A 10,290-nucleotide genomic window follows, 5' to 3' on the forward strand; every position below is an offset into this window, starting at 1 on the left:
ATATCATTCAATAAGTTAGAGTTTAATCAATTTATAGAAAAGTATTGCCAGACTAAGCCTCTTCGGGCGGAGAATGGGAGTTATTGGACAGGCATTAAAAAACAAGGGCGGAAACTTCGAAAAAGAAAATTTTTCACTATTTTAATAACCTGATAAAAATTTTAGCTGACGCTGACTGATTAAATCCTATAAGTAGTTTAGAAAACTTTACAAGGAAAAAGCACAGGGAAACACAATAAACGTATGAACTATATATAAATACATTGCCCTGACATATTTTTTTACTTTAGACGTAACTGAATGCGAAATGTGGTTAAATAATTCTTTTATATCCATATATTTTAAAAAAGTTTCAAAAAAATCAGTACTATGAGAAATGTTAAATACTTAAACCGGTGATGACGAAGCTTTTCAATTCACAGGAACGACAAAGTGAGCTCCATAATGGATCCTATGGACGCCATTTGTTTTTATAGAAATATTTTAGGCACAGATCATGCCTCTCTCATAGTTATACACCCCTGTCCAGGGAGAATGAAGGAATTTTATGTATTCAATTCACTTAAAAGTGTTTAAGATGTATCAAAAAAGGCAAAAATTGAAATTAGGATTACCGATCTTCTGATTAAGCTATTTGGATAATATTTTACAAATTGCAACTCTTTGTACTATTGAAATTGAAAATTAGTGTGTCCTGATGTGTCATGGCGCCATATAAAGCTTCCTAAATCTTACGGGGGCTCGGGCTATAACCATGGTAGGTAGAGCATATTGCTATTATCCCAGATCCTTGGCTCGAATTCTGATGGCAGCCGACAAATTTCTCTATTACATTATTCTTCTTCCACATCACTTTTGAGATTCTGCATTTTGATCAAAAATGAGTGCATGAATTTTAACTTGAATAATTTCAATTTTTGAATTTTAATTTTGAATTGAAATTGAATTCAAATTTGAATTGAATCAACTTTGAATACACTGGATTTTAAAATTCGGTTATTATTTGTTTTTTAAGCAATTTTAAGGGGTCACAATACCCAAAAAATGACCAAAATATCGAGAGAGAAAATTATTGCTTTTAATAAAACCTCAAACTATTTCAAATGCACTGAAAAAAAATCATCTCTCTATCTACATTTTTAAAAAAGTTATGAATGCTTTTAGATTGTTTTAATACTGAAACTTGCTCAGCAGACAGACTTTAAAGTGCTTTTTCTCATAAATGATAATTTTGTGTTTTAATCTTACTAAAATCCCTAAGGAATTTTTTCTATTTAGGATAAAGCTTTGAAGTAAACTTTTTTATCTTAAGTATTATACACTTATTTAAACTGTGCGAGAAATAAGCATTTTATGAGATATTACAATTTTTACAGCTTGTTATATATACCTATCAGGAATTTTTAACCTTTTTTTCTACCTTTTTACAAAATAATCTATAAAAAATATTCTAATTGATATATCAACAATTGAATGCACAAAAAAATAAATATTGTTAACACTAAGAAAAAAAAATTCTAAAATATGCTAAAATTAAAAAGCTTTAGGGATTGAAAAATTTTGCATTTTTTCAATTTTTTGTTAAACTTTTAAAACAATTAAACAGTTTAATTATTTTTTGAAGATAAATTATTGATTATAGGTAAGCATAAACAAAATGAATGATTATACCATTATTTAAAAAAATTGTTTCAAATGTCATCTTGAAATTGAATAATTTCAATTTTTGAATTTCAATTTTGAATTAAAATATTCAAAATTGAGTTGAATCAACTTTGAATACAGTGGATTTTCAAATTCGGTTATTATTTGATTTTTAAGGTATTTCAAACATTTTTTTATTTTTTTTTTTTTTTGAGAAACTTTTTCTTACAGTGATCAATCACGGTACCTCTCATTGTTTTACTTTACATTTTTTTTTTCAAAATTTTATTTCTTCATGTTTAAAACAATTTTAAGTAATAAAAAAGGAAAAAAAGTTTTGAAATTATTTAAATCTGACTAAAGCTCATAAAATCAGATCATATTTTTAGACTCATATGAATTTTAAAAATAAATTAACGATGGCAAATTTAGGTTAAAAATTAGTTCCTGAAAATCCCAAACGTTTTAGGATAATTCTAATGATTCATCTTGACTTTCTTCAAAACAATAAATAAAATATAAACAATTTTCTCATGCAATTTACTGTCTATCGAAACCAGACAAATGAGCATTGCTTAGAATACAAATTAGGAGATGCTATTTATTTTCCCCAAGCATTTACAGTAATTGAAACCCCGAAAAAAACATTCTTTTCTCCAGTTAGACAGCAATTACTTCCTTGACTCTTCCGGTTCATGATAAACAAAACAGTGCGAGGGGGTAACGAAAAACAAAGGATAACAATATTGGGGAAAGAAACTTTTCCACATGATTTATGAATATTTTATCTAATATTATATACTCTAATTTACCTATAATATCGTAATTGGCTTAGTCAAATCATTAATTTCATAATTTGCATTATTTTTCATGAATTGTTTATTACTAATAATCATCATTTACTAATAATTATTATTGTTTTTTGCTTATGAAATGAAGTCTTTTGTTGATTCCCCTTTTTCCACTATCATTAATAAATTTTAAATTTTAATTTGACTATGAGTATAACGGAAATTATGAGGTAGTAGGTGAGGTTTGACTAATTGAAGTAGATGATGGAAAATAGAATAAAATCCATGATAACAATTTTTTTTCATTGCAGACCTCGAGATGCAACTTAAAAATAATATTGTTATCCAGGCACATTTCAAGCAAAATCATACATTTTGTATAATATGAATAAATCCATATTTTCTTTTATTTTCATAGTTTCCAAAAGGAAGCATTTTTTTATGAAACATTTTTTGTTAAAAGATTTCTTCATATTTCGTAAAAGCATTGGTAATTTAAATATAACCCTTTTTAAAGTAATATTATAAACAAAGTAATTGATTGAAGAAAACATAAAAGTTATGCATAATATTTCTTTCAAGAATTTTGCCTTTTATTTATAGGTTCGTTTTAAAACTATATGAGCTATCTAAAAAGATAATAGGGTATAAAAACGTGAATAAAGCAAACGCAGTAGTACAGAAAAGAACACACAATATACTTTCAGTTCAAAAAACAAATACCTTCCGCCATGTTTAAACTCCAAAACTGTTTAGATATTAATAACGGTTCTTGTTTAAGGAAGCAAAAATAACAGTGTGCCCATTTCTGTACTTTTATTTTGAAGTTCCTTTATGGTTTTTGAGCATTTATTCGTTTAATTGTTTTGAAAACACTTTTTCAACACATAGTTTACGAATACTTCATCAGTTAATGATTTACAAACACTCACTCAAATAATCGATTGCAAACAAACATTCATCCAATCTATGGCTTACAATCCCTCACTCAATTAAAGGTTCAAAAACTTTCATTCAATGATTAATCTGATACAAAATCGATTTTTAAAGCAAAGTGTTTGTTGCGACAAAATTATTACCCTCGATTTTTGTCATTCTGAATTCCGAAACAATGGAAAATCTTAATTTGTTTCTCGTACATCGATCTTATTAACTGTAAGGCAAAGTATTCTCCCAAACATCATCGTACAACTTACACTATCACATTTTTCATCTAAACACGAGGTAAAAACAAATATTTTTGAACAATGATGTTCCACATAAGGTCTTTTATGCAAGAAAAAAGACCACACCAAAATCAGTTGTTCATTCTACTTAATAGTTCAGAAAACAAGCCATGCGAAATAACAAGTTTCTTATCCTTTAATGCCAGTAACAGAGCTAAGCATTAACAATATCGTAAACAATCCTAATAGTTTTTTCCAGCTCTTACTTTACTTTATTGCAGAAAGATATCTATCGCTGTTGAAAAGCCTTCGTTTGATTACTACACTGAAAAACAAAATATGGTCAGAACTACTAAAATATAGTAAAATATACCCTTGTTTCTGGATCTATGGGAACACCAAAAAGCTCGGTAATTTTTTTGGTTAAAAGTGGTAAAATTTTATAATTTTATTATGATACCTTAGATCATGGCCTAAAAACCATTTATTCGGTAAATTGATTTTTCAGTTTTGTATTTTACTAAATGTGTGGTAATAAGAACTAGAATTTTGATAACCAGACCTCGTCGCCATACGAGGTAAATCGTCGCCATATGAACGGAAAAATTATCAAATGTATAGCTTAAAAACTGTATATAGTGATTTTAAACAAGACTTATGTTTAATTGCCTTAATCAGAAATGCCATTATTATGCAATTCAGTAATTTTAGCAGAATTTTTTTCCCTGTGTACATGGTAAAATCTCTGTGCACAAATAGTGAATAATTGAATTATTTCGGTGGAATAATTGAATTATTTCACTTTATTTTTCCTTATAATTCCACTTTATTCACTATTATTATTTATTATCTATTATTTATTCAATAGTTTCACTTTATTCACTTCATATTTCACTATAATTTATACTTGTAATCATTATTATTACTTCATCACTACATACGGTATCTTTATTACTGATACTATCGTTATTTTTATTTCCTTACTATTTACACAATCTTTATATCGGGCAAACTTGCCCGGAGAAAAAAATTCTGGCAAAATTACTGTACTGTATAATAATAACATTTCTGGTTTTAAAAAAAATAATAAAGGACATAATTTTAGTAATAAAATCAAAATATACGGTTTTTAAACAGTTCATTTGGTAATTGTTCAGTTTATTTGGCTTACCAGAAATCAGGGTTTTCGAAATTATAATTCTTAATACCACATATTTCGTAAAAATACAAACGGAAAATTAAATTTAACTGAATGAGGGTTTTTTAACTATGTTCTAATATATCATAATAAAATTATTAAAGTTTACCCCATTCACCAAATTTTATCCCCTATTATAAAACCATATTTTATTATTAATTTTACAAAAATATTTACAAAAGCGCATCGATACAAATTACAGAACTTTTTAATTTGCCCATAGAGTCAGAAACACGTTTAATTTATTTATAAATTTCATTTAAATCAAAGCAGCCTTTCAGACTCAGCACTGCTCTTCCATTGCAGACTTTAAAAATTTGCATTATGGTAGGAAAGAAAATTGCCATTTAAACAACTTATAAGTTTATAACTAGTTCCAAATAAATAAAGAACACTTCACACATTATTTTCTTCTCTTCAAATATATCTATATTCAAAATGTCAACTCGATCATACTTGGTCTACTATTTTTCCTATCAGATTGTTTTTAATCTCAGCGTCACTATCCTATTTATGAATTATATACTTATACTTATAGATTATTTATACTTAATTTGTCATAGGTGGAATTGTTCTGGATACCTCAGTACGAATACTAAGTACAAAAATAGTTTCATTACGAAATCAGTATTCAATAATTTGTGCACTGAAGTGTATTACAAAAAAAAACGTTTTTTATGAAATTAAAACTTTTAAACCAAGAAATTGCTTTAACCGTAGCCAAATATTTTCCAAAGTTTAATCAAATTTAAAGATATAAGGCATAAAAAAATTCATCGAATCAGAAGTGAAAATTTTAGTTATTAGTGTATAATTTAATTTCAATTTAATTTCAAATTAATACAGTAATAATAGCAATAAAAATATTTTTTTAAATATAACTTCAGCTCTTTCAAAATCTACAAGACAACCTTAATTTTCTTTTACAAATACGTATATTTCCGATTTTTCTTCAAAAAATATACATAGTTTTTGATTTTTAATGTTAGGTTATAATTTAGATTCTTGGTCAGATTATTATAATTATAAATTTATTGCAATAGTTGGGAATTTATTATAATTATGAACTTATTACTTATTTGCTCGAATTTCATATTCTAGCCTTTTCTTTTAAGCATGAAAAATTAAATTTGCTGATATTTATGCTATGAAAATTTAATCTGTCAATTTGACCAAAAAATATGCCTGCAGGGATAATTTTTTATTGATAGGAAATTTCGAATATTAAGAAAAAAAATTCGTAATGCACCTTATAGTAGCATATCACAAAAACATCGAACATTTTGAAACATTTTTCGTTGTAAATATAAAAAGTTAATTAGGAACTAAAATTAAAAGAAAATAGCTTAAAAATATCTAGGATCCATATGACTGTAAAATCTACTTTATCCTCATAGACGGTTCTACTTTAATGCTAATTTACGTGTATAATAAGACATAAATTGGACTTATCCGTCATTTTCAATCTCTGCAACTGTAACTTAATTTTATCTTTATCTTCAAAATTATTTTGCGTTGTTATATAACTACGATACCATACACCATATAGTAGTATATCACAAAAACATCGAAAATTTTGAAATATTTTTCGTAGTAAATGCAAAAAGTTAATTAGGAACTAAAATTAAAACAAAATAGCTTAAAAATATCAGGGATCCATATGACTGTAAAATCTACTTTATCCTCATAGACGGTTCTACTTTAGTGCCAATTTACGGGCATAATACGATATGAATTGGACTTATCCGTCATTTTCAATGTCTGCAAATGTAACTTAATTTTATCTTTATCTTTAAAATTATTTTACGTTGTTATCTAACTACAAAGCATAATTGTCTTTTTTCAAAATGTGAATGCGCTTAATATTCGACTCGACACGTACAATATTTTTATCTCAATTGTTGTTTTGGCATGAAAGATTATTGTTTAACAAGAATTGTTTCTCTATTCATTAATCTAAATTGCATTTGAGATTTGCATACGTAATTCTTAGCGACTATCTAATAATTCTATCAGTGACATAATTCTATTTTTTTCTTCCGTTATTTCGTCATCAAAAAAGACACTCAAATTTAAAGGGAAGTAATTTAATAATTAATGCGAAATACTTATGAAAAATTTCTTTAAATAGTTATCAATCAAGATTTTAGTCAAAACAGAATACTTCAACTAAGTCACATAACTATGAATATTTGAATTAAAATGAAATTTAAATAGATAAAATGACTAGATATCTAAATTTACATGCAATATTTTCGAAAAATTTCTGTAAATTATTAATAATTAAGACTTTAGGTAGAACAGAATATTAATTCGAAGTGTTATTACTGTGAAAATTTCAATTAAAATAAAACTTAAATTAACAAAATCACTAGATATCTAGATTTACATGCAATATTTTTGAGAAATTTCTTTAACTTTATATTAATTAAAACTTTAGTTAGAACAGAAAACTCTAAGTAAGTCACATTACTAATAATAGTCAAATTAGAAAAAAAGTTCATAAGCAAAAATGACTGGATAACTTATTCGAAAGTTATATTTTTATAAGTCAGGAATTTAAGCTACGCAGACATTAACTCATGTGATCACATTAAAATGAGGTTTAAGCAAAGAAAATTGTTAAAGAAATTCCCCAGTCATTTTATTTTAAAAATAATTATTTTTTTAATTAGAATTGGAGGTTTAACTACATAAAATTACATGCCAAATACCAATTTCCTGTTAAACGATATAACTTATGCAATGGGATACCTACAAGTGACGTAACGTGGGTACCTCGATCCTGATTGGTTGTTAATACGTGGCATTTGTTTACGTTAGCAGTTGTTCTTTCCATTCTATTTCGAGTAAGACAAGCCCGTCAAGTATCAATTCTCTTAAGTGATACATTCTAAATTCTTTCACAAAAATTATTTCTCAAAGATTTCAAATTTTTAGCTATATATTTACACAGAAGACTTAGCACAAAGACAGGCACGAAGCCATGCTGAACAAAAACAAACTAATTATGCTTTGAAGTTGCCAGGTGCACAAGGCAAAAATATATGATGGTTGCAGTAAAGTACCTAAACAAATAATAAAGTTAAATAAAAAAGGTAGATCAGAAAGTTACATTTTAGCTAATTCGATATGCAATATAACTCTGTATTTAATTGGCTTATCATTAATTAACATTCTAACTTATGTAGAGAAGTTCAGTTCAATTTAAATGCGCCATTTTGCTGATAAAGATTAGCTGCTGCTGACGTCATAGGTCACATGTGTGGGTAAGGAGTTCTTCTTTTTGAAATGCAACTACCCAATTTACAATTATACAAGAAAATTTCATACTGAAATAAATACTTTAATCTATCTATACTCACTCTATCTCTAGCTTGTAATATTTTTTTTCAAAAAATAAAACTTTAATTATATTTTGTAGTTGCTAGAAGAACATACGGTTATGAAAATATAAAGCACTGTTAAAAGTAAATTGTTTTTCTATAAATAAATTATTTTTAAGAAAATTATTTTTATAAACAGAAGTTCAAATGCAATTTTTAATTCTTTTTTTATCGGCAGGAAGCCAAATACAGTTCTCAAAGAAAAAAAAAATATGGAAAGAATAAGGCATTTAAGAATGGCCTTATGATTTGGCATTCATTTAAGGAAAGCTTTGAAAATGGTGCCGACTCACATCTTTTATCATGCATTAATCACATCTTTTATCATGCATCTTTTATCATGCATTTTGTTATTAAAAAATCTAAAACTGTAACCATTAAAAAAAACTTATTCATTAATTTTTGATTATCAAAAACTGTTAAATTAGCAGCTAACACGTTCATGATATCTTATGTTAAACTTTCAAAAAATAAGTTTGCTTAAGATAATATCTTAAAAAATCATACGAAAGTTAAAAGAATTAAACTATTTCTTAGATTAGAAAATTTAAAAACAAAAGGTTCATAATTTTATCAAATTAAAATAAATTTATTATTTTATAGTTTTAATAATAATTCAAAATATTTTAAAATATTAATGTAGCAAATTATATTTCTATTATATGGCACATTTACAGACACAATATTGCAAATATCTAATATTGCAAGCATCTGATCTTTTAAATAAACATGAAATACACTGAGTGGCCAAATTATTATGACCACCCCTTCAGTACGGCGCATTGCGCCCCTATACGGCGCAACGTGCGTCGAACAGTCCGTTCAGAGACGTTCACAGTTGCTCCTTGCAATTTGTCACACTGTTGCTATCCTGTTGCGCTGCACAACCCTGACCAGCCTTCTCTCTGATCGATCATTAAGTACCGTGTGACGACCACAAGTCTGACGTTGAGACCCGGTTTTTTGCTTGGTTGTCCATTCTTTGTACACATTAACAACTGCTGCTCTAGAACACTCCACAAGTGCAGCCGTTTTGCTGATACTCGTTCCGACACATCTCGCACCCACAATCATTCCACGTTGAAATTCAGTTAAATCACTTTTCTTTCCCATATCTGNCTAAATGAAGAGTGCTATGTTTAATGAAGAAGCTATGTTTAATGTCAAAATCAAAATCTTGGCTGATTTCAATGCGCTGTTGGATGTTGTCCGCCATTGCTTCTGTGGTTAACGTCACGTTGTAATCCAACTGCAGTTGAGTTGGACGGCAATTGTAGTTCAAGATGAGCGTTCGATGACGTATACTATCAAACTCACAAATGAACCAATCAGAGGTTAGCGCTGATTTCCAGCTGATGGCATCCTGTCGTAAGAAACCAGGCCTTTACTTGACCAGCATTCCCGTGTTATAGTTATCTTGTCCTCTAGCGGCAGCGCTGTGAAGCAATAACTCATTTGCATAAAACTCTGAGGTGATCATAATAATTTGGCCACTCAGTGTAAGTCTAGAAAAATAGTTTTTAATGACTAGCTACTATTTCACCTGGAATAAATTAAAATACAAAGCACAATAAGTCATTCTAGCTTTTGCTAGTGTTTTGAAATAGTTAATTAAGATTCATAATTCGCAAGTGAGTTATGGGTAGATATATAAATCAAGACTGTCACTGCACCGGAGAGAAAAACAAAATATCCAATATTAACATTTAATTGTTAATGTTCTTGTCGGTAATCGTATACAGAAAATATTTGCAGGAATCAGCGTAGTTGTGTTTTTAACAGTTTTACTACTTCTGAAAAATATTTTCGAGTATCTGAACACCAAATATGAGAACAATTACTTTACACACTGTTCGACTAAGGCTTGGTTTCTCAGGACAGGACGCCGTCAGCTGGAAATCAGCGCTAAATTCTGATTAGTCCATTAGTGAGTTTGATAGTATACGTCATCGAACGCTCATCTTGAACTACAATTGCCGTCCAACTCAACTGCAGTTGGATTACAACGTGACGTTAACCACAGAAGCAATGGCGGACAACATCCAACTGCACATTGAAATCAGCCAAGATTTTGATTTTGATATTAAGCATAGCTTCTTCATTAA

The 10,290-nt window shown here is 28.0% G+C and overlaps 1 protein-coding gene across 1 annotated transcript in view; it reads right to left on the minus strand.

Annotated features, from left to right (window-relative positions):
• The window catches only part of LOC107448282 (bromodomain-containing protein DDB_G0280777-like), a 53,496-nt gene extending 44,198 nt beyond the window's left edge, over positions 1-9,298 (minus strand). Inside the window, exon 1 of the mRNA XM_071183932.1 lies at positions 9,133-9,298. Within this exon, the coding sequence (XP_071040033.1) occupies positions 9,133-9,298 (166 nt within the window). The remainder of the gene's footprint in view (positions 1-9,132) is intronic.
• Between the last annotated feature and the right edge of the window lie 992 nt (positions 9,299-10,290).

Source organism: Parasteatoda tepidariorum, chromosome 8 (genome assembly GCF_043381705.1).
Source record: "Parasteatoda tepidariorum isolate YZ-2023 chromosome 8, CAS_Ptep_4.0, whole genome shotgun sequence".
Classification (NCBI taxonomy): domain Eukaryota; kingdom Metazoa; phylum Arthropoda; class Arachnida; order Araneae; family Theridiidae; genus Parasteatoda; species Parasteatoda tepidariorum.